We start from the raw sequence: 23,575 nt of genomic DNA on the forward strand, positions 1-23,575 counted from the left end.
GATTATTCACATTCAAACTTTTTCAGACAGATGCTCATATGCACAGGGGACGAACTGACACAGAATGCATCGAACATAGTGGTATCTCGTAATACTCAAGTGCCAATTCGGGAACCGACAGAAGATGAAATCAAGTCGAATGAAGGGTATAAGAAAGTAGTAGATGGTGTACTCAATGTGACCGGGAAATATGCAGAAATCCGAAAATATTCAATAAGAATGGAAATGCAAGGACCTAGAATAAGGTCTCGACCTACTGGCCATGAGCATGGCCGTAAACAGAAGCTCGAGACCACTTCCCACGCGCCCTAATCCGCGGTCCGTAGATGTAGAACAGGTACGGGATGGGGATCAGCGCGACAGCCACGAAACCGAGTGTGCTGGCCGCCCAGTTGACGCCCATCTTGCGGAACATGATGCTCGCGAACAGCGGGAAGCAGCCGGCGAAGAGACTACGTAGGAAGGTGTTTGCCGCGACGGCGCTGGCGGCGTACTGCTGGAACGTATCGATGAGGTAGTTCAGGGCGGCCTGGAAGATGGTGAAGAAGCCGAAGCCCATGGAGACGGCGCCGGCGTTGGGGCCGACCCAGTGGATATCCTTGGCGCCTGTCCAGCCGAAGATGAACAGGCCGGCGGCGAAGAAGACAGATCCGACCATCATGGGCGGGAGGCGGGCCTCGGGGACGGGGAAGTTGTTGTTGGCTTTGAAGCGCTTGACGTAGAATTTCTGGTTAAAGAGATTGATGGCTGCGCCGAAGAGAATGCCGATGAGGTACGAGAGGAAGGGAAGGGCGCCGACGACTGGGTTCCAGCCGCGGACTTCCTGGAATTCGACGGGGAAGGATGCAAGACTCAGGTAGAGAATTCCGTAGACGAATGAGGCGTAGAGCGCGACCAGGAAGCAGATCGGGGTGGCTAGCAGTTGGAATGGGCGAACGAGGTATTTGTTGCCTAGTTCCTTGAGAGTCACGTCCCATTCTTCGTGCCGCGCGTGTAAAGCCCAGTTGCCGCTCTCGTATCGGAGCCGGCGGGCTTTGTAGACGAGGAGGACGGGTGGGTAGCTTTCGTCGAGAAAGATCACGTCCATGGCGAGGAAGAACATCATCATGATACCGGTGATCTTTGGTACGTCTATGTTAGCTACTATTTATCAAGACTTAATGAGTTGCACTCACGTATTGCGTCCATCTCCAGCCAAGGTAGCTCTGGACGATAGCACCGCCGACGATTGGCCCAAGCACAGGACCACCGACAACAGCCATGGCATACCCAACAATAGCCGCACCCCGCTGCTCCGCGGACCAGATATCGCCCAAAACGCCGCCGGTGTTGGTGACGGGAGCCGAGCCGAAGAATCCAGTGAAGAAGCGGGTAATCATGATCGTCTGCAGATCTTTGGCAGTGGCAGTGCCGAACGAGAATACAGCGGCGATGAAGTAGGGTATGAGAACGGCAGATTTACGCCCGTATAACTCGGAGAGAGGCGCCCATACAAGTGGCCCAAGTCCTGAAAAAAAGTCAATAAGCAACCTGGTCGCCCTCATAAATGCCAGTGACCATCACATACCGAACCCAAATAACAGTAACGTTGTTCCAAGTGTGCCGACTTCCTCTCCAACGCCGAACTGCTTGGAAACTTGAACCGTGCCGGTGGAATAACTGTCTAAGTGTCAATACACTGATGCAGGTGAAAAGTCCCGGGCCAGGGGCTTTTCCGTACATTGAACTTGCCCAAGTCGCACCTATTATTCATAAACGATCAGTCGGCGCTGGTTGCTTTGCATCTCTGAGAGCGGCCCGCATACCCATTGTTGTCAGACCGTATAGCACGGTGGTAACAGCCTTCTTCCTAAATCCCCAGTTCAATGGCCTGTAGGGGTCATCAGGCCCATCGAAATCCACAATGACATCTTCCGTTGTTTTGCTATGCGACAGAGGGTGCGTGAAACGCGCAGTTTGTCCGGGTTCTCGACTTCGGATTCTCGATATTACTGACTGTGCGCGCTGCTCGAGCACTGACAGTCCTGAGGCCGCAGTGGTCTGCTTTTCCAGCGCTGCGTTATCGACTTCATGACGGTCGAGATCATTCTGTTCACTTTGAGATTCGATATCGCTGTCCGTAGTAGATATGTGGGAAGATGTCCGAGAGAAATGGTCGTTGTTTGTCATGACTTCATAGAAGCAAGATTGCGGCGTTCTTGAAAGTAGCGATACCAAGGCGACCAAATCCAAGGAAACAAAGAAGTACACTATAAGAACATAGACAAGCGAACGTCGTCCTATGCCTAGGAATTTGACAGGGAAATCAGACCCGTCTGCGTAAAGTGGAAAAGTGTATTTCCCTAGCAAAATTTCGGGCGAGAGATGGTTACCTTATAGGTGATAGTAGAGAGTTACGACGTCACCCAAGTTTGTAGAGGATTATATCTCGGCTTTCCCACACCAAGCCAAAAATAATATGATCGAGTGACCAACTCAATCAATCGCACCAGACATGAGGATTGCAGCTTGTTATAAACAAGACTAGTCAAAAAGTCCCTGAGGATTGACATCGATCAATGGCTGGTGACGAGCCGTCTTAACCGGACCTTGTCCGTCAAAAGCGTTAGACCTGATCGGACGTCCGATAAGTACCATGGACTCTGGCCGTTTTCTCAGGCATCGTTAAGCCTCTATAACAAACAGCATATCCGTCGGAATTTTATCCGAGCCCATCGTTGTTGAGTGGGCGCTTGAAGAATGGATCGCCACCGTCGGCGTTCCACTTCAGTGGAACTCGGCAATGGAAGCAATGGCCTCGGGACGGGTAATCGCCCATTGGAAGAGCCGCTATGTATCTGCGATGCTCGATATTATTATGTCTTGTCTGACTGTTGGTCGAAAACAAGCAACGGTTCCTGGGGAAAATCTCAGATGAAGATCACAGTCAAACGCCGAAACACCGAGATATTCGGAGTATATCACGTGACTAAATGCATGTATAGTTTCGGTGTCAAATCCAGATTGCTCTATCTTGCTATAGTCCGCCATGACAATCCGCCCAAACATGCTTGGTAGGCCTGATTCATACCATCTTACAAGCCATATACATCAATCATACATGTAATCCCTAAACAGTCGGATGTGTGCGCTCCCACTTTTGCACTGCTTCCATGGCAGCTGTCACCTTGAGACCTATACGCGCATCAAGCTCGTAGCTCTCCCACTTTGCCGCCTTTTCCAGAAACTCTTTGCACTTCCGTACCTTTTCCCTCTCGTACTGTAGCGAATTCTCCGTCTCAGCAGGCCCAGCGGATTCTTTGTCCGAAGATTGTTTCGCTCCGCCGTGGTTGGCGATGTATGTTGGGCGTTCCATCCAGAGATTCGCTGCCATTTCAAAGTGGGCCACTGGACAAATCCAGTCGTCTTTCAGGTGGCCCTTGAACAATGTTCGGTCCTGGCTAAGGATATCCTCGAGCATTTCCTTGGCCTGGGCGTGTTTGCGTAGCGAGCGGTGAACAGCAGCTCGAAGTAACTTCAAGATCGCTTTTTCCTCTGGGCCCTCTCGTGACCAGGTCTGGTTGGCGCTGGATTCACTCCAGGCCAGTTTCTGCAACGACTCTTGCAGATGCTCGTCCGTCATACGGCTATGGCCGTTCCAAAAGAAGATCATTTCCTCAATCGGGTCAACGCCAACCGCATCGACCAGAGGTACCTTCCACTCCTTGGCGCGTGCCTCCCATTTAGCAAACTTGCGAGTCACAAATACATCGAAAGGCAGCTGTCGTGCCATGAAACGCTTCTTTCCCGCTAATGGCGGGGCCATTCGGAAATATTTCTCAGCCAATTCAGCATGCTCTGCTGCTTTCGCAGAGTCTGTCTCCTTCGCATCCCGGTATAACGAGAGATGGGACGACCCAGCAATGTAATAATACAATGAGCGGGACCAAGAGTTCAGGTCAACACACTATGTCAATGCGTTAGTAGGCTCGTCTGTGTTTTCTCCATATGAACAGCTCTTACCTCGAGGAAAGAATTTGCACACAGCTCATACTTGTGCAGATACATGGCGTTCAAGCTCCGCTCGAACACCCTCAATGCCTCAACCTGTTTCAGGGGGCTGCGTTCCTCACCACACAGAAGCTCCAGAGCCCTGTCAAGATTTTTGTTGGCTCCACTCATCCTGGACTCCTCGAGTAGCCAAAGTTGACTCTTGGGGAACTGCTTTCTCATCTTTGCAAGTAGAAATTCCAGCCGCTCCTGCGGATAACCCTGCACATCCCCATCTTGGCCTGGGATAGAATCGGGCATGATATCGCAGTAACGGACGAACCCGTTGTAGTAGGCGAGAATAGCGAAAGCTGCAATAGCACCGATCAGGTTGTGGAACTTACTGGCCTGCCACAACATTTTCAATCCTCTTTCCTTATCGCCATGGAACCCGATGATACTGAGTAGCTTGCTAAAGGCGGGCGGGACCATAGAGATCAGCAAAAGCAGGATTCCAAAACAGAAATTGGCACCAGAGTGCACAAAGACATCAATCTGATTCTGGAAGATGTCGGAATCAGGGTCATGGTTGAGGATATCGGCGTCAACCGGAGTCGTAGTTCCAACGGAGTTTTCTGCAACGAGGGCCTCGCCAGAGAGATCCAAATCGGCCAATCTCTTATTTACATCGGTGTCTTTGATAGGTGCGGTAAGAGTGGTGGCATCCGCAGCCGCTTCTTTGGCTTTGGCCGAGGAGATCGACGAGCTCGAAGACTGAAGGTTGCTAGAGCTGTGACGCTTGAGAGACGGAACTGACCCAGATGTTGTAGGCTCTATCGGAGTCGCAGTTCGTGATTCCTGTATATATTTCTGCTCCATCTTCAGAATCGCATCAAGTGTGATGTAGGCTTTCCTGAGCCGATAGAACGCTTTTATACTCTCTGTGAGGCTTTCATTCAGCACCCCGACTATGGCGCTCATGAGTTGCGCTATGGCCTGGCATAATGCAAACTCGGTGCCTGGCGTATACATCGGCGAGTGGTAGGTATTCGGCGCATGCGAGTTGTGCTGTGCCCTGTGCTGGTCGGTGGATGCACTAGTCTCGGCTTCATTGAGTCGCTCCGATGCTACAAGAGCGTCAGTATTCGACAACCCCTGTCTGCAATTGACTGCAATTGACTGCAATCTAGAACAAAAGGTGAACTGTAAGCCCACCTTGGCGCATGATGTCCTGTTCAAATCCTAAAGTCGCCCGAATGAATGCGACCACTCCTCTCCCAAGCTGCATGCAAGTACGAGAGATTTGGTCAGCGCAAAGATGATGTCATATGCAAGGGGGCTAAACACACATTATGGAAGGTCGAGGTTCCTTCAGCCAGACCATCTTCAGCGCCATCGACGTCGTCATTGAGAATCAGAGTGGCAGCTGTATCATCGAGCAGAACAGAATCAGTCTTTGTTCATGACTCGCATAGTCCAAGCGCATGACTTGAGTGCGCACAAGTTGGTGGATAAGCCACCTCAGACATACCTCTCATAGCATCCTCAACTAATCGGTACCGAACAAAACGATCAGTCAACGCGGCGTAACGTAGGTCAAGGAGAGCACTCACGATCCCGCAACTCGACTAATGAGTCGAGAGATTGTGTAGAGGCATTGGCACCAGGCTTCTTGCCATAGAGCCACGATCCAACCCGGAACATACTGTGAAAAGTCCTTGGTAGGAACGGACGCAACGGAGAAAAGATAAATACAAAGTATATTACGACAAAAGCTATCGAACCGAAAATCTCATATCAGATCGAGAACCGGAGGTGTCCGGACCCGAATGAAGGATGTGACGAAATGGGAGAAATGTCGAGTCTCCCATCAGATACCGCCTGAGGGCATGGCTCCAAGAGAGGAGCTGAATGTTATGTATGAATACTTCAAAAGTAAGAAGAGATAAGCAAGAGAAAAGAAAGAAATAAAAAAATATGAATAAAGGTGCGGAGTTGTGCTGATGAAATGTTAAATAATTAAGATGACGGACGGCTTTATCGGTTCAGTCCACGGGGCGGAGCATACTGCCTGAGATGGCCATCCACAAAGGATTCCATAGTCCATACAGCTGGGAGGCGTCCATTCCAGCCAGTCGTTCAGGTACATATCTGTTTGATATTCCATCATTAAACATTTAATGAATCAATCATTCACTATCGCCCGGTACATACTTAAGATATCATGTTTATCACCAGCAGCTCACCTAGCAAGCTCGTCAGTGGTCTTGAGGCTCTCGTTCCTCCTGTTCCGTTAACCCCGAGAGCCTCAGCCTAATGGACTAGTCGCCAAGCCCTCCGTATGGTCACAATGATCATTGGTGGTTCAGGGAGATAGGGACACAGTAATCATTTAGCCTGCTAGTTAGCCTTGTAGTAACTGTGTTCTGTAGGCTACTGCGTCAGAGGGAGTGGCCGCTACCTTACCTGAGTTAGGGTCTCTCCGCCGGCGGGTTGGCCTGAGGCCAACGTCGATCGCCGCCGCCTTTGACCGACCTTGTCCAGATACCTTCATCTAGGTACCTTACCAGCTATCTGTCGACCATATCGATCTATCTCACTGTCCACCTTCTTTACCTGCCTAGTATTTATAAAATCTCCCTTCTACGTCAGGGAAACACGCCGATCCAGTTTCTCGATCCTAACCGGTTTCATTCTTCCCTCACACCCCTCTTACACAACGCCGCCATGTCGAACACAACACAGACACAGGATAAGCCCGAAACGTCCGAACAGCCAACACAACAGAAGCCCACCGTGCTGGAGGAAGACGATGAATTCGAGGATTTCCCAGTCGAAGGTGAGCACCTATCCTGCCTCGCTCACAGGGGTGCAGAGTACCCTCGCAATGCAACGACGAGCTACCGCTGACCGGTGAGCATTTAGACTGGCCTCAAGAGGAAGCCGAACAAGCAAACGGAAATGACGCCCATCTGTGGGAGGAGAGCTGGGACGATGATGATGCTGCGGATGATTTTTCAAAGCAGTTGAAGTACGTTGCTCCCGACGCCGTCGAAGCTCGCCTTCTGCTCGTTGCTGGGAGAATTGGCGATGGATTCCACCAAGCCACGTCACGCTCCATCTGACACGTTTATGCCACCGTTGCTGACGATGTCATTTGTACTATAGGGAGGAACTCAAGAAGGTCGAAGCATCCCACTAGTATCCATATTCGCGCGTTACCGATTTGCGAGAGTGATACCGGCTGAACCGACATGATCCCGGGGCGAACCTTACCGAACGTAAGGCTTGTATGCGGTACGGACGAGTTTCTTGATGATGGAAGCTCCGCATCCTAGTCAGGCTCAAATACACCTATGCTTGTCCTGCCTCGAAAAGCTGGTCAACCATGCGATTAGGGGGATATCGGCTTGAGGGTTATATGGGACAATGTCTGCAATGCAGGCCCGCAGGTAAAATGGGCGACCGGTGTATCGATTCTCTACATACTTCCTATTTATTTACAATTAATGAATGAGATGGAACCGTCGTCCGACCGTCATGACGCTTTGAGGACTACGTTTGCTGTTGTCATGCGCAAATTAAAATCACAGCTTGGCGCTCGTATCTATCAAACCACTCTATCAGAAACTTTCTTGATTCGAATACTCTTTCCATTCTGATTAACTCGTTGCTTTGTACATTACAATCATAGAGTGCTCGCCTCCCGCTCCTTGAAGGTCTTCGTGAACGCAGAAAATCTGCTTTTGATTCAAGACATTACTCTTTCGTTTACTTACTTGACAGCGCAGCAACACCAGGCAGGTCCTTGCCCTCCAGAAGCTCCAGCGAGGCACCACCACCGGTGGAGACGTGGCTGAGCTTGTCCTCAGCACCGTACTTGGCCGCAACAGTAGCGGTGTCACCACCACCGATGATGACGATGGCGCCGTTCTTGGCGGCATCAACGGCAGCGTCCAGAGTCTGCTTGGTACCGTTGGCAAAGGGCTCCATCTCGAAGACACCAGGAGGACCGTTCCAGAGGATGGTCTTGGCCTCGGCAATGGTCTCCTTGTACAGCTTGACACTCTTCTCGCCGACATCCAGGCCCATGAAGCCGTCGGGGATGCCCTCCTCGTCGGTGGCATAGCCGGTCTTGGCGTCGGCGGCGAACTTGTCGGCCGTGATGTAGTCGACAGGCAGGACAACCTTGACGTTGTTCTTCTTGGCCTTCTCGATGACCTCGCCGACGGTCTTGCTGCCGGCCTCGTCGAACAGACTGTTACCGATCTTGACGTTCTCTAGGGTCTTCTTGAAGGTGAAGGCCATGCCACCGGTGATGATCAGGCTGTTGACCTTGGGCAGCAGGTTGTCGATAAGCTGGATCTTGTCGGAGACCTTGGAACCACCAAGGATGGCCAGGAACGGGCGCGCGGGGCTCTCGAGAGCCTTGGCGAAGTACTCGAGCTCCTTCTTCACGAGGAAGCCGGAGGCCTTCTGGGGCAGGTCAACACCGACCATCGAGCTGTGCGCACGGTGGGCAGTTCCGAAAGCATCGTCTGTAACACCTTATCAGCACCTCCTAGTTCAAGCCAGACCAAGCAAGAATCCCATGCTTACTGATGTAAATGTCACCCAGGGCAGTCAGGCCCTTGCGGAACTCGGCAACCTTCTCCTTGTCGGCCTTGACCTTCTTGCCCTCCTCGTCCTTGTAGCTACCTTCCTCCTCGGGGTGGAAACGCAGGTTCTCAAGCAGAATGACCTGGCCGCCCGAGGCCTTGTTGACGGTCTCCTCCACCTCCTTGCCAACGCAGTCCTCAGTGAAGATGACGCTCTTGCCGAGCAGCTTCTCCAGCTCAGGAACAACAGGCTTCAGGCTGTACTTGGGGTTCTTCTTGCCATCGGGACGGCCAAGGTGGGACATGAGGATGACGGCCTTGGCGCCCTGCTCGATGGCATACTTGATGGTGGGCAGAGCACCAACGATACGCTGTGGGTTGGTCACCTCCTTCTTCTCATTGAGAGGGACGTTGAAGTCGACCTGCCAGGCACGGGGGACATGTTAGCCATTGCGCGCTTACAAGCATGGTTTCTCTCCCGAACTCAATCGTCGATTAGCTCGGGAATTCGATTTCAGCACAACGTACCCGGATCAAGACACGCTTGTCCTTGAGGTCGACGTCCGTGATAGCAAGCTTGTTGGTGAGAGACATTGTGTATGATGATCTATCAATCGCGGGCCGGGTCAGCTAATGTGGCCTGGGCAACGAGGAGCACGACGAGTATACCTTTGGATTCACTAAAGGGGACCAAGTAGAGATCGAAAACTCCTGTACTAATATGCTCACGGTGAGCTTTCTTGATCAACTTCGGTTCTATGGCGGGGTAGTTGGCATTGTTTGTTAAGGTCGACTGCCTTGGTGGGGCTTCCGGTGAGAGATTCGCTGACCCTTCGGGCTGATGCGGGACTGATGTCAGTGTCCTGGATCGATGACGGAAGGGTTCGGGCCTGGTAGAACATTGTGCCTGCGAATTCTCGATAGCCTCGGATCCAAATAGGCTGATCTGCATGTTTCCGTAGTTAATCGCTGGTGGGACTATAAATAACCGCTCGATACTTTGCTGGAGGTGTCATACTGGCGAAGGAGGCAGATTTTCGGCGGAGAGTTGCTTTTAGGTAGGACCTCCGTCTACAGAACATCCCGTCCAAATCGCGCGGCTAAAGGAAGCCTGGAGAGATTGGCGATTTTGAATAGTTCATATATTTGCTCTCTGCATCATGATCATTTATGAGAACAAGAAATTGACACATTTTGAGCTTCCGAAAGATTGACCTGTACACCATCATCCATAGAAGCAAGAAAGCAAAAGTTCCCCGCACATTTATAACGCCTGGCAACCATAGAAACAAAAGGAGACAAAGAAGGGATATATGGTCGAGAAAAGCAGAAACAGACCAATACTGCCGCTGCGTTTCGTCTATTCTTCCTCGGCAGAGTTGGTCAACGACAGGTATGCGGTCCAAGCGATACCGACGGAAGATACAAATGGCTGTGACACGCAACGATTAGTACCATACATTTTTATCATGTCATGACTCCGTCACTTACAATCTGGAATTGGATGGGCACAACCCGGAAGTTGAGGATCTGCACAGCAGGCCACAAGACGAAGTTTGCCTTCAGAGTCGGTAAGTAGACATCTTGGAACTTGCGGGTCAACGCTCTTTTCCCTCCACCCTCGGCGACAGTCATGAATGTGAAGAAGCACGCGAGGCCTTTGTCAACACCATTAGCCACGCACTTATCTCTGACAGTCAGGGGATGTCCATACCGAACGGAGCAAAGATGAGCTGATCAACAGCAACACGCTTCAAAGCGGGCAACGTTGGGCTCTTCTTGGTCAGTGGAAATGCTCGCGACAAGAAGCCGAACCACTTGAATTGTATAGGCGCCATGAAGAAACCGTATGACATGAATCGGGTGAGTCGCTCGAAATCAAACGGAGGAGGAATGTGCTTCGCATGTCCCAGCTCTCCCAACGGTGGCGGTCGTTCCTTGTCCATCTCATGGATCTCGATCGAGATGAAATCACCATCGTGCGTATTTCGTACAGTCGAATGGGCCTTGAAGGCTGTGATCAACTGGGCCACCGTATCCGCGATTCCACCAAGCACCTAAAATCAACACTTCATTAGTCGAGAATTCTGGAAACTAAAGCGGGCAAAGCGAAAGGCTTTCGGCAGGTCCGTACCGCGTTGGTGACCATCGTAGTTAGAACTATGCAGAAAGTAGTTAAGTTAGTGACATGCATGGCGCCCGCATATGTTCGTTCTTGATCGAGCCTTACCTGGCCGGTCCGCATAGTAAGAGTTGAATTTGGCCGCAAGGCGCATTGCAACCGCCATCTCGATAAGGAAGATTATCGTATGTAGCAGAGGCTATAAGAAGTAGAGGAAGCAGACAGAGTCAGTACTGATTGCAACATTGAACGCACAAAATGAAAAAACCCTTTCGGAAGTTGCTCAGAAAGTAGCAGCATTTGGAATGGGGAGAGTTGTGCATTATCGTGACTACATACCAGTCGTCCATAGATATACCTTCTGTTGAGGCCATCCAAAATTCTTCGACGCGCTAGGGAAAACATTATGAGCGAACTGAGATAGGAAAAGTCGTAGTATATCCTGATGGAAAGAGATCGAAGGCAAGATTTCCGGTCGGCGGTGCTGAGCGACAGTATGACGCAAAGGAAGGGACTGGAGGCAAGGTGGCAGGGAAAAACCAGTAACGCAGGCCTTTTAACGATAAAATATGTTCGGTCACGTCAGTAGCATGTATTCCAAGGATGAACAAATGATGAACAAGAACGGAGTCGATGAATTATAATTATATCCACCTGGTCTGATGGGAAAGACCCCGGATTTTTGACCTGCAACGATTGAATGGGGTTTCATCAGGCATCATCCATAGGTATGATCCTTATCGCCAGCCCACACATGATTAGCCCTTCGTCTAGTGTGCGCCTTGCCGCCGTCATAAGCCCCAGTTCTCCGCTACTACATGTACCTATACATCACCACTAGACTACTCCGTAGTACTTTTGGTTCTATTCTACGGTAAGAATGTCAAACATTAACGTCATTTAAAATGAAGGGCCACAAATTATGGTATATTATGTACTATTTGTCTGATTCCTTGGCCAACTCTATCTTGATGGAGAGACACCATACACACCAGGCACTCGAGAGGCATCCATCAAAGGACAAGTGATCTATTCTGCACCGGGAACACCCTTTCGATCAAAGGCTACTATGTCCGGAAGATCTCGGATATCGGTAGTTTCGTTTGAATTGGCGTCCACAAGGCGCACGGCTTCTAAGTGAAGAGGCCCCACTGCAAGGGGAAGCAGTTTCAACTCGGTTGAATAGCACGTTCCCGGTAGAAGGGGGCTATGTATGAGTTAGTCAGGCATCCTCTTATGAAATAGGCCTTCAAAAAGAGACCTACCCAATGCGCATGTCCGTGCTGAGGCATACGAGCTCAGCTTCCTGGCCCGCCACGCTCTTCTGCATCGCATGGACAATGTTGTCGTCCGTCACTGCTTCTGCAACCCCATCTTCTTTACGACTCGAAATAGATGACGAAGAAGGCCTGGCTACATGCCCTCTCGGATCGGCTCGTTTCCTCCGAGGAATGGCAATCATGGCGAATTTACGGGCGCTTGTGGATCGGTTGACAATGAACACCTCCCAGGAGAATGGCTTGCCAACTTCCACTCTATTAGGACCAGAGAACGAGATTGTGACTCCCATGTCCGTAATCGAAGAGGCTCTGTCTCTCAAAGAGCTCCTGCTGGGAGGAGGACCGCCAGTGGAGACGTTCGCTTGATTTGGCGCCATAGAAAGGCTTGCTGGGCGATTACTCCGTTGCAAGGCTTGACTAGGACCACCGAAGGTTGGATTCAGAACCATGGAGAAGTCAATGTTTGTCCTCCACTGCATAAGGATTCGCGGATGGCAGTCTTCTGATACTTTGATGACTGCCTCTAGGGATATATCCAAGACGCTGACCAACACGGTGGTTGAGGGGCTCGGATCCTGACTGTACTCAGGTGTCAATTTATACATTAGAGTCACGTCGTCCCTTGGGCGACATATGATCGGCGGGCTGAGTCCTGGATCGTCAGATAATGTCTCAATCTTCCCATCTGATAACCGAAGTTCGGCTTTATCGAATAATACATCGCAGTTGAGAAATGGCGTGACCTCAAAATCGAGACTTGCAACTGTCGTCGGTCGCCCAGAAAACGAGTTCAGTCGAGAGTAACGTATCCTGGCGCTAGCTGCAGGAACCACACGGATTGGATGACCTGATTGTTGCTGGACATTGTATATAGGATCTTCACTGTATTGCGCAGGTACGACTCGTAGAAGCCTGGACGCCGGGAGGAAAGGGTCAATTTTGTTCAAGGCTTTATCTGTTGACAGAGGGTGCAAGATATTTGTCGAAGCAGGAATCAGCGGAGGAAGATAGTCGTCATTAGGGGACTCTTGTTGTTGACTATCACTCGGATTGAGACTGGCTGAGGCTATGAAGATAAGTGAAGGGTGTTGGATGCGTATGCGAGGGCGCCCTGTATAGGTCAATCAGTAACACACACAACCGGAGTGCCAGACATCGGGAAACTCACTGAGGAACGTCTCAATACTCCAGATCACATACACATGATTGCCGCTCCCTGTCTCCCCTTCGAACTCATTCACAACTACCAGTGGTTCCTCCTGTCCACTTACAACCCCTGAGAAGATCAGGTCCCTCGTAGGTGTCGGATTCTCAGAGACTGCCTCGGCGGGGTCGATGGCAAAAATGTCAAGCTTGACTTCAAGGTTGGGAAGGTGATGTTTCAAGCTCGTCTGCGAGCAATCGGACAATCTGAGAACAATGCGCGCGGTGCAGAACTCATCTGTGATACTTTACATGAGTAAGAGATAGGAGTTCGATCAGGACATTGTCTTTCTGCGTACCGAAGAATAGGAGTGACCGCTGAGGTATTAAGGATAGTGCGGAAGTAAGATCGTCGGCGCCCCCTTCCAAGGCTTTTGCCAGCGCAGCCTCCAGATCTATATTTGAAGCATGCGGGACAACTGTATCTAGAACAGCATGTCTCAGGAATTGTCCAGGGATATCAAGACTCGGCATAACGAAAGCACATGCTCGCGCGTTAGTAACAATTGTCTCAAATAATCAAAATGACTAGCAACTCGAATTAAGATGTCGCTCAATGATCAACGTAGCGTGAAACGACTATTTTCCAGTGTTATTTCATGTCAACTCTGGGGATGATAGAGGGTTGGGGTCTAGATGCAAACATAACAAACAGCCTTCACTAGACAAGGGAAACTAACGGGAGAGCTTCAACCATCATCTACATTTTCCGCGCAACAAGATCTTCATCCGTTGCAGAGCAGCTTTCCTTCCTTGGGAACATCTGCTCATCAAGTATCATGAATCCCATGACTGGACTAGCAGCTGCGCCGCCTCTGTGGCAGGAGGCGCGCAATGCCGACGGCAGAGTGTATTATTACAATGTCCAGACAAAAGCTACACAGTGGCAGAAGCCCGTCGAATTGATGACTCCTGTCGAGGTTTGTTTGCTATGTCGAGTCCCGCTCTGCTGATGCTTGTGCTAATACTTTGCTCACGTTCACAGCGAGCTCTGGCCAATCAGCCATGGAAAGAATATACTGCTGAGGGTGGACGGAAATACTGGTACAACACGGAAACTAAGCAAAGCACTTGGGAGATGCCAGATGTTTACAAAAATGCTTTGGCGCAGGTTCAGGCACCTCAACCACCCCCTGTAGCGTAAGTAAACTGCTGTTGCTTGTGCCGCCAGTTATTGACCAGCTTTTGCACGCAGGGCCCCCACGTTTGTCGCAGGCGGAGTCAGCTCGTTTCCCTCCCATCCACAACAGCGTGACCGCGACGACTATGACCGAGGCTTTGGCGATCGGCGCGGTGGTTTCGGCTCCATGGATGTCAATGGAATTTCGGCCGCTCCGGCACTGGGAACTGCGCAAGCAGAGCCAGAGTATAGCTCCCTCGAAGAAGCTGAGAATGCTTTTATGAAGATGCTCAAGCGCCACAACGTTCAGGCTGACTGGTCATGGGAGCAGACGATGCGTGCGACTATCAAAGATCCTCAGTACCGTGCTTTGAAGGATCCCAGAGACCGAAAGGCAGCTTTTGAGAAGTACGCGGCCGAACTTCGCATGCAGGAGAAGGATCGAGCCAAGGAAAGATTCGCTAAGCTCAGAGCCGACTTTAATACTATGCTGAAAAGCCATCCTGAAATCAAGCACTATAGCCGCTGGAAGACAATCCGCCCGATTATTGAAGGCGAGACGATCTTCAGGTCCACCAACGATGAGAATGAAAGACGACAGCTCTTCGAGGAGTATATTCTCGAACTGAAGAAGGAGCATGTGGAGCAGGAGGCTGCGCGGCGCAGGGCTGCACTCGATGAGCTGGTCAATATCTTGAATTCTTTGAACCTGGAGCCTTACACGCGGTGGTCTGAAGCACAGGCCATAATCCAGTCAAATGACAAGATTCAAAGCGATGATAAGTTCAAATCCCTGAGCAAGTCTGATATTTTGACCGCTTTTGAAAACCACATCAAGTCCCTTGAGCGGACATTCAATGATGCGCGTCAACAGCAGAAGGCAGCAAAGGCGAGAAAAGAACGCCATGCGCGTGAGCACTTCATCGAGCTCTTGAAGGAGCTGAAGGCTCAAGGCAAGATCAAAGCTGGCAGCAAGTGGATGAACATCTACCCGTTGATTCATGAGGATCCACGCTACCTTGCAATGCTAGGTAACTCGGGTTCTAGTCCCTTGGATCTTTTTTGGGACATGGTAGAAGAAGAGGAACGATCGTTGCGGGGGCCACGGAATGACGTTTTGGATGTTCTGGATGTAAGATCCCTACACCCTCTTTCCTTGGACGCATTCACTAACATGTTCCTCTTTAGGATAAACGCTATGAGGTCACGCCAAAGACCACGTTTGAAGAGTTTCAGTCTATCATCCTTGCAGACCGCCGCACGGCGAACCTCGCTTCTGACATACTCCAACTCCTCTTTGATCGTATCAAAGAGAAAGCTATCCGGAGAAGCGAGGAGGAGAAGCATGCCGCGGATCGCCATCAGCGACGTGCTATCGATGCCTTACGCTCGCGGATGAAACGTCTGGAACCTCCTATACGCCCAACCGACACTTGGGACCAAGTGCGACCGAGGATCGAGAAACTCGAGGAATACAAGGCGATTGAATCAGATGAGCTTCGCCAAGTGGCTTTTGACAAGTTCACCCGCCGGTTGAAGGAGAAAGAGGAGGAGGTGGACAGGGAGCGCGATCGAGACAGGGATCGTGGAAGCCGACGAGAACATTACGATCGCGATCACCGTAGAGGCGAGAGACGAGGACCTCCTAGTCGTCTCAGCCGCACACCTGAGCCCGACGCCTATGAAGCAGACCGTCGTAAAGCTCAGGCCGATCGCGAGCGGACTTACAGGAAAGTCAGCGGCTTATCTCCGATCCGCGAGAAGCGCGACGATCGGGACCGTGACAGGGATCGCGAGAGAGAGAAGGACCGAGACCGTTACCGCGATCGGGATTGGGATCGAGAGCGCAGCTCTCGGTCTCTGAGCCACTATGATCGTGAGCGAAGGGATCGGGAAGAAGAGCGCGAAAGGCTCTATCGCACTCGCGGTGATCCCCGTGGAGGTCGAGATGAGCTGGATTACGGTGCGGACACACGGAGCACCGTCAGCAACGACCGGAGGCGTCGGAGAGACAGCGATACTGAGAGCGTCGCCAGTCGCTCTGCGAAGCGCCACCGGCGTGAAAGTCGCGAGCGAGACCGTAGCCGGGGTTCCAAGAGGGACAGGGAGCGTCGAGAACCGACTCCTGCCGCGGAGGAAGCCAAGAAAGAAGAGAAGGCCGTGCACTCTGGCAGCGAAGAGGGTGAAATCGAGGAGGACTAGTCGTTGGTGTAGGTAGTTGTGTATTGGTAAATTTACATTTCCTGGTTGTATGGGAGGTTGGCATTTCAATCTTCATGGAGTTGACTACGTAGGCCTATGTATCTGCTTTCATATCAGAGGCACACAGTAAGGTAGTGTTCAGGTTGTACCCTGAGTAGTTATGCGTATAAAACGTCCAGACATGGCTACTTCATAGAGGCCCCTGACTAGCTCAGAATATACTTGTCTTCCACCCCGTAGAATTTGACCTTGAGCCCACCAACCTCTATCGATCCTTTCGCGCCCATTCTCTCAATACTGCCTCCTGGAAAATCCCGAAGATCTGTTTTCTGATAAAGAAATAACAAGGGTAGTGGATCATTTCGCCAATTCGGTACCTTTGACCGTCGAGTCTTCCATGCCGTGCCTACCAACGTAACTGCGCCCAGAGACCACACCACACCCGGCAGTGTGATCCATCGCCAATGCACTTCGACAAAGTAAGTTACGACAACACCTCTTCCCACCGTCATCTGTGACTGCTCAGGGTCTGATCCTGCCTGTATGTACGCCGAGTCACGAAACGTTTTGGTCATGGCCGCGGCGACATTCGTCATCGCACATCGAAGCTTATCTGGCTGATCAGTCGCGCAGCCGGTTATGTTCCCATACACGAGTGCCTGCAGCGTGTCTCGGCTGGCACAATCGACGCAGCCACTGTTTGTGACGTATCCACTCGAAGCTGGCATTACGTACATGTTGGTCTGAACCTCGAAGTAACCGCCGAAGAGATCCCGGAAGAAATTCAGCATAGCTGGATAGGCCATGTGTCCGATGGAGAAGGACTGGTTTGGTTGTATTCCGTGTTCAGCGCCCCAGGGTGGTTGAATCAACAGTGCCGCGTCTTTGTTGTCGGAGAAGGAACTTCTTTGGTTCCATGTAGCCAGGCTACGGTCCTGGTAGGTACCGTTGCGAACAGTAGCGTTCAGGCTGCGGACGACAGGCTCGAGTACACACTCGGTTGCATGGAAGGGCGAATCTATGTCGGGATCAGGAATCCCCCGACTTTGACTCAAACCAGACGGACAAATTGCTTTGGGGAAGGGTCAACGTGGTACGGACATCAGAGTATGGCCCCACGGGTGCATTGCCTTCAAATTGTGTCCTGGAAATATTCAGATGCTCGGTGATGTCTGAGCAGAGAGCGCGAACTTCCAACGCGGCGAGTGGGCCGAATGTGCAATTACCCGAGCTGCAAATATACCGAGGAACCGCCCATGGCTGGCTTTCGTCCAAATTGAATAAAGCGTTATAGATGTTCATCTTGAGCGCCCCATCGATGGTGTAATCTGGTCCGTTAGACGTCAGCACCAATCCATAGTGTCCCGGGCCATAAAATCTCACTCACAGCTCGTATTCACCATGACCCCATAGGTCGTGTACGTAGAGCTGTTAGCCAGCAAGGCTTGTTGTCCAGGGTCGTATATCCAGTCGGGATAGTAACGAATCAAATTTTGGACGCAAGGGTCGAATGCCACTGCCAGGATGACAGCCACACTGCCCCAGACGGCAAAATGGCTGTATGTGTTAAGTAAATGCTGAAATGCTCTCACAGGCAAACTACACACACCTCCCTCTAAGAGTCCAAATGAGCTCCGCACTTCCGTAGAGTCCTCGACTGGCGGCATCAAAAGTCCTCAGATCGGGAATCGGTCGCTTCTTCTTCGCGAACCATACCCATTTCAACTGGCCCAGTCCTGCGTTGATTGCGAACAGTGTGCACGCTTTTGAAACGGTGCTTACCCAGGAGATGAGCGAGTTCAGGGAGGCATATCTACATGTAGGCTGCGGCTTTCCTTCGAAATACTGCAGGACAACAACAATGACAACCAAGCAGCCAGCAGATATCACGACTCCTGAGATCTCCAAGATGTTCCAATCGTCCAACATTGCCCACAGATATTCGCGTGTTGCAATATCTTTCTTATACTCCAAACAAGAGGACGGGCGACTTGGAGCTGCTGACGGTTGATTCTGCTCGGTTTCTTCAGCAAGTGGAGCTTTCGCCCACTGCTGAAGCTCTATAGGCCCATTGGATTGCTCCTGTGGATTCTCGGTACCATGAGACTCTGAAAAGTTCGGTTCAGCAGTCAAGCGCTCATATGTCTGTCCCTGTGTGTACATCTCGCACAGTCTACTGCCTGTCGACAGGAGAGGAATGAAAAGTAGCACATTGTTCCACGGGAGCTAGTGCTCTTTTAAAGACAGCAACAGAAACAAGGCCAAGGGACATCGGTGCTTTTGTCCTACTTGGTTATCCAGGGTAGTCTCTGTACCACTTAGCATGTGTGATATCGTCAAGCTCTGTCATTCCCCTGAATCAACAGGGCTCCTATAATGCCTATCTCCTTATCCGTACATGTTCCTGACTTGGAGTCGGGATACACTATACATCCCTGGAGAAACCCTGTAGATAAGTTAGCCTGCCAGGGTCCAAGGGATTAGCGCTTACTCCCTGATCCTGTTAGATCAGTCTGCACTCAGATAGGCCAGTGGAATGTCCGCTTTCGAGGCATGGCCCCTTTTCCACCTATCTCGAGGGATTACTGAGTCTGCGGGACTCTCCCCTGTGAATCTGTGACCTGTCCATCTGCCTCACGACTACGAGAGTCAGCCGCTCGCCTCCGCAAGTTGCTCGTCATCTCTCACGCAGTCAGGACTCGATTTTCCCACCCACCTCCCCTCTGAACATAGAGACATAAGCCCATTGCAAAAAACACTTTGCCTCCCCACTGGGGAGCGCGGACGGGGCCCTCTATAGACCATATAGTGACTAGTCATGTGATCTTACTTGCTTAGCAAGTAGAACTCTTCCCACACAAAATCCTCTACATGTACGAATAGTATCATTAAGATATCTCAAATGCACTATGATATTATCATTGTCTTCTCATATTCCTACATAAGTGGAGGACTGTGCTAGAATATGTTTTGCTGGTACTTCACTTCTGGCAGATGTTACATATGCTGCGCACTTCACCGTTCATACGCCATACCTGCAAGATGATCACACTACTCATTAACAAAAAGAGTAACACGGTGGAGAACCAAATAGCTTATATATGCTACCTGAGATCTATGACAGTGGCCACCTGTCTTGACCATTTCCCGGTCCCCTTTTGTCTTCACTGAATCCGAACACATTGGTCATGGGACCATCTATACATATCATAACATCATCGAAGAATTTTGAGAGACCCAACTCCGAGTATGATCACGCCAGCCAAAGCACACCAATACCCAGTAAAACCCATGCTGGCGCAAATTTCCCGCATTCTCCGTACAGCGAAGATAGGATGACTCGACCAACAGGGTGCGCGGATATGTGGGCATCAGAGGGGGCGAAGATGGATGACGACATGTGAACACAGCAAAGTGTGAACCGGGAACAGATGAACCAACTGTCCCTACTCGACATTGTCGTCATCGTCATCCTCCTCCTCATCCGAAGCACCAGCTAGATCGCCGCCAACGAGGCCCACGCCACGACTGCGGCGACGCGAGGCCCCAGGAACGCCGAAGAACGCCACTAAACGAAGGGTTTTCCATTGACCACGACGTCGCCGCTGGTCAGCGTCGCGACCATCGTCCCTGTGATGATCGCGATTATGTTTGCCGGGAATGACCTTTTCAACTCTCTTCCTCCAAGAAGTACTGAAAATAAAACACATTAGCATGACATCAACCTAAGTTTGCACGGGTCCGAATTGAGTGACTTACGAAGTTGCCAGCCAACTTCTGCTCCTGGTCCATCTGACTGTTGTACTTGTTGATACGAGGACGGTAACTGTTGGGATCACGACGGAAGGTGACATCGAGGTTCCTCAAGAAAGTGTTGCAACCAGTGACCAGGGACTCGGGGGTGTTGGCGTGCGCGTCAATGGAAGGCTTGCCGTCGAAGACAATGACACGGTCAGCGAGATAGGTGGCCATGATGAAATCGTGCTCGACAATAAAAGCGGTCTTCTTGGTGTGCATGATGAAACGCTTGATGACTCTGGCAGCCACGATACGCTGTTCGGAGTCAAGGTAAGCGCTAGGCTCGTCAATCACGTAGATATCCGCGGGCATTCCGAGAGCAAGGACAATCGCAACACGTTGCAATTCACCACCAGACAGGTTCTGAACTTCCTGGTCGATGAAGTCGTCGATCTTGAGGGGCTTGTAGACATCGGTCTGGAACTGAGGCGAAAGGAAAGCAGCCTTGATCCGCTTGAAGAAGAGCTGACGCACGGTACCCTGGAACTTGGGTGTAATCTTCTGAGGCTTCATGCTGATGTGCATGCGGGGCATGCTGACGTTGCCGTCAGGCTTCTCGGCACCAGCGAGCATTCTACAGAAAGTAGTCTTGCCGGTTCCGTTCTCACCCATCATGACAATGATTTCGGAGTCAGTGAATGAACCAGAGTCGATCTTCAGGTGGAAATTGCCAAGAGTCTTCTCCATGCTCGGGTAGCTGAAAGCACGGGCCTTGTCAACCATGAAATCGTCACCAGCCTCAGCCAGACGGAAGGTCAGAGACTCCTCTCGGAACCGAAGATTCTCGGTGGGTATGTGACCATCCAGGAAGATATTGATACCTTCACGGACAGAAGAAGGAAGTGTAACCACACCGTAGACAGCAGGTCTACCGTAGAGCACACAAACGAAGTCGGAAAGATAGTCAAGCACGGACAAATCGTGCTCGACAACAATGACGTAGTCATCAGGACGCAGGAGCTCACGAATAGAGCGGGCAGCCGCCAGACGCTGTTTGACATCGAGGTAGGAAGACGGCTCGTCAAACATGTAACTACAGCTCTGTTAGTGGAGAGTGCGGATGACTGTATGCCAGGGGTGTCCTTACACGTCGGCCTTCTGCACGCAAACAAGACCAATAGCGAAACGTTGAAGTTCACCACCAGACAAGTGGTCAATGTCACGGTTCTGTACCTGTCTGAGTTCTACACGTAAAGTCAGTTTCACTGATTTCAAGGTTGTGGCGTTCGAAAGACCATACCAAGAGCATCCAGAATGCGCTCCATGTTGCCCATCTGAGCGCGAGCCTTGAGGAGATCGCCGACGTTCTTGACTGGACCCTTGACAGCTCGAGGAATCTGATCGACATACTGGGGCTTGACCACAGCCTTCAGGTTGTCTTCTAGGACCTTGGTAAAGTAGTCTATGGAAGTTAGAAATCATTGACCAGCTATCCAGGCCCTTTTGGCACTCAGCAGTAAACGCACTCTGCAGTTCCGAACCACGGAAATATCTCAGAATCTCTTCCCAATCGGGAGGGTTGTCGTAGCGTCCGAGATTGGGCTTCAGCTTGCCGCTAAGAATCTTCAAAGCGGTACTCTTTCCGATACCGTTTGTTCCAACAAGACCAAGGACCTGACCGGGACGGGGCATAGGGAGACGGTGGAGCTTGAAGCTGTTGGCCGAATAACGGTGGGTGACCTCGGTTTCCAAGTTTGTGGGCAAGTTGATAATGTGGATGGCACCGAAAGGACATTTCTTGGGACAGATACCGCAACCGATACAAAGGCGTTCCGAGATGAAGGCGATCTTGGATTCCGGCGTCACTTCGATACAGAGCTTTCCCGTACGCACGACGGGGCAAGACTTTTTACACTCTTGGCGACATTTCTGCGAGGATCAGCCATGCTGTAGATTTGAAAGAAAGATCTCGATTTCAACCATACCTTGGGTTTGCACTACAAGAAAGAAAGTATCAGGGTAAGCAAATGCGACGCGACCATGATATAGCATCTCGCGGGGACAACGAGTAACTCACTTTGTCACTATTGACAATGGCAATACTGTATAGAGTAGCAGCCGTCAGCACTCGGTTCTCAAGAAATCGCAGAGATTCTGAACAACAGACTCACCGAGTAAGCTTGTCAGACATGATGCCCACGTAGCACACGCAAAAAAAATCAACAGACGGAAATCTTCTCGACCAAGCAAGATATACGTAGTAGCAAGTATGGCTCTGACGTGACCTCTAGCAGATGCGTAGATGACGTCGCGACAGCTGTCCTGGCCGAATTTATAGAAAAGAGCCAGAAATCCACACAAGAAAAGCTGACAGCAAGCCACTAGATATGAAAGCAAGCGGAGAGGAGCGAGGTTTCTTTATGGAGGCTTCGAAAATGAGGGGCTCTCAATGGGGGGGAGAGAAAACTATGTCGGGCATTGTGGGCACACTGTTGATGCCTCAGGCCATAATGGAGTTTCTTTTAGGTACCTAACTTCTAAGGCTCTACATTATTATTTTCCCTGGCCGGTGATTGGCCCTCGGTCCGGCCCTCGAAAAATTTCTCTCCAAAGCCGGTTCAGGCTGGAAAATTACTGCACCGTCGTCCATAGTACAAGAGTAGTGAATTTCTGCTCGCCGGTGAGACTCGGCCACGTGATGTCAGAGGTGCCGCCATACCTGTTGGGGACTCGCTTGCGGGCGCACTAAACTGGATATGGGTCGGAGTGGTCTGGGAGCCTTGAATCTCAGGCCGCAAGCCGATCTCTCCCCTGCGACTCGTCCACCTCCCAGCCCGCAGCCCGGCGGCCAACCTTACCTCTCTTTCTTACTCCCTCATCATATTATTCTCCCATCTGTATCTCTCTCCACCACCCACTTTATCATTCTTTCTCAACACCAACACATCAATTCCTATTGATAAAACATTGTCTCGTGCTTTCCTCCCTTCTTCGGGGTCACCTCGCTATGAATTGTGAGTATTTCCTTCTCTTTTCCTAGCTTTGCAGCCGTGTCCTGGTTCTGTCGGCTGGGGTACTTCTCCACGTTATCGACCCACCGAACTCAAGGATATCTTTGCATCTTTCTGTCCTCATGTCTTTCTGAGTTCTCTGAGTCAAGCCTGGGCTGTCTGTCGGCTCTTGACTCTGGTTCTGGGATTGACGCTCGCTCTCCTCTTTCACCGTCATTTCCTCAATCCTTCCTGTCGCGTTCTATCCCATCCGTCATCCAAACCACGTCCATGCATCATACCTTGTCTCCTGTCGGCTGTCACTGGCTTCCTAGCTTCTATTTGCTGGAAAA

General features: G+C 50.9%; 9 protein-coding genes across 9 annotated transcripts; 2 read left to right on the top strand and 7 right to left on the bottom strand.

Annotated features, from left to right (window-relative positions):
- Positions 1-253: 253 nt before the first annotated feature.
- Positions 254-2,169, bottom strand: CDV56_105318 (MFS transporter; the record flags this gene model as incomplete). The annotated part of the gene is made up of 5 exons (XM_026758937.1): positions 254-1,120; positions 1,176-1,507; positions 1,568-1,659; positions 1,721-1,742; positions 1,806-2,169. 5 exons carry the CDS (start codon positions 2,167-2,169, stop codon positions 254-256), a joined length of 1,677 nt encoding a protein of 558 aa, XP_026615994.1.
- Positions 2,170-3,109: 940 nt separating this feature from the next.
- Positions 3,110-5,673, bottom strand: IML2 (TTC39/IML2 family protein; the record flags this gene model as incomplete). Its single annotated transcript, XM_026759154.1, has 6 exons — positions 3,110-3,946; positions 4,003-5,096; positions 5,185-5,251; positions 5,319-5,395; positions 5,501-5,597; positions 5,665-5,673. 6 exons carry the CDS (start codon positions 5,671-5,673, stop codon positions 3,110-3,112), a joined length of 2,181 nt encoding a protein of 726 aa, XP_026615995.1.
- Positions 5,674-6,696: 1,023 nt separating this feature from the next.
- CDV56_105802 (proteasome regulatory particle lid subunit SEM1) lies at positions 6,697-7,094 on the top strand (the record flags this gene model as incomplete). The annotated part of the gene is made up of 2 exons (XM_026759421.1): positions 6,697-6,808; positions 6,895-7,094. 2 exons carry the CDS (start codon positions 6,697-6,699, stop codon positions 7,092-7,094), a joined length of 312 nt encoding a protein of 103 aa, XP_026615996.1.
- Positions 7,095-7,740: 646 nt separating this feature from the next.
- Positions 7,741-9,161, bottom strand: pgkA (phosphoglycerate kinase pgkA; the record flags this gene model as incomplete). Its single annotated transcript, XM_026759503.1, has 3 exons — positions 7,741-8,507; positions 8,569-8,989; positions 9,096-9,161. The coding sequence occupies 3 exons, from the start codon at positions 9,159-9,161 to the stop codon at positions 7,741-7,743; spliced, it is 1,254 nt and encodes a 417-aa protein (XP_026615997.1).
- A 766-nt stretch (positions 9,162-9,927) lies between these two features.
- Positions 9,928-10,855, bottom strand: CDV56_106033 (Mpv17/PMP22 family protein; the record flags this gene model as incomplete). The annotated part of the gene is made up of 5 exons (XM_026759652.1): positions 9,928-9,999; positions 10,059-10,225; positions 10,282-10,624; positions 10,702-10,727; positions 10,798-10,855. The coding sequence occupies 5 exons, from the start codon at positions 10,853-10,855 to the stop codon at positions 9,928-9,930; spliced, it is 666 nt and encodes a 221-aa protein (XP_026615998.1).
- An 863-nt stretch (positions 10,856-11,718) lies between these two features.
- Positions 11,719-13,646, bottom strand: CDV56_106144 (TRAPP trafficking subunit Trs65 domain-containing protein; the record flags this gene model as incomplete). The annotated part of the gene is made up of 4 exons (XM_026759763.1): positions 11,719-11,896; positions 11,955-13,080; positions 13,138-13,410; positions 13,472-13,646. The coding sequence occupies 4 exons, from the start codon at positions 13,644-13,646 to the stop codon at positions 11,719-11,721; spliced, it is 1,752 nt and encodes a 583-aa protein (XP_026615999.1).
- Positions 13,647-13,951: 305 nt separating this feature from the next.
- CDV56_106288 (snoRNA-splicing protein PRP40) lies at positions 13,952-16,494 on the top strand (the record flags this gene model as incomplete). Its single annotated transcript, XM_026759907.1, has 4 exons — positions 13,952-14,092; positions 14,158-14,312; positions 14,368-15,424; positions 15,481-16,494. The coding sequence occupies 4 exons, from the start codon at positions 13,952-13,954 to the stop codon at positions 16,492-16,494; spliced, it is 2,367 nt and encodes a 788-aa protein (XP_026616000.1).
- Positions 16,495-16,700: 206 nt separating this feature from the next.
- On the bottom strand, positions 16,701-18,657 carry CDV56_106466 (DUF3176 domain-containing protein; the record flags this gene model as incomplete). The annotated part of the gene is made up of 5 exons (XM_026760085.1): positions 16,701-17,169; positions 17,230-17,512; positions 17,721-17,822; positions 17,882-18,051; positions 18,104-18,657. The coding sequence occupies 5 exons, from the start codon at positions 18,655-18,657 to the stop codon at positions 16,701-16,703; spliced, it is 1,578 nt and encodes a 525-aa protein (XP_026616001.1).
- Positions 18,658-19,940: 1,283 nt separating this feature from the next.
- Positions 19,941-22,423, bottom strand: RLI1 (ATP-binding cassette domain-containing protein; the record flags this gene model as incomplete). The annotated part of the gene is made up of 8 exons (XM_026760290.1): positions 19,941-20,171; positions 20,254-21,325; positions 21,380-21,476; positions 21,533-21,694; positions 21,759-22,161; positions 22,218-22,229; positions 22,310-22,334; positions 22,404-22,423. 8 exons carry the CDS (start codon positions 22,421-22,423, stop codon positions 19,941-19,943), a joined length of 2,022 nt encoding a protein of 673 aa, XP_026616002.1.
- Positions 22,424-23,575: the final 1,152 nt, after the last annotated feature.

Source organism: Aspergillus thermomutatus (genome assembly GCF_002237265.1).
Source record: "Aspergillus thermomutatus strain HMR AF 39 chromosome Unknown NODE_52, whole genome shotgun sequence".
In the NCBI taxonomy this organism is placed as follows: Eukaryota; Fungi; Ascomycota; class Eurotiomycetes; order Eurotiales; family Aspergillaceae; genus Aspergillus; species Aspergillus thermomutatus.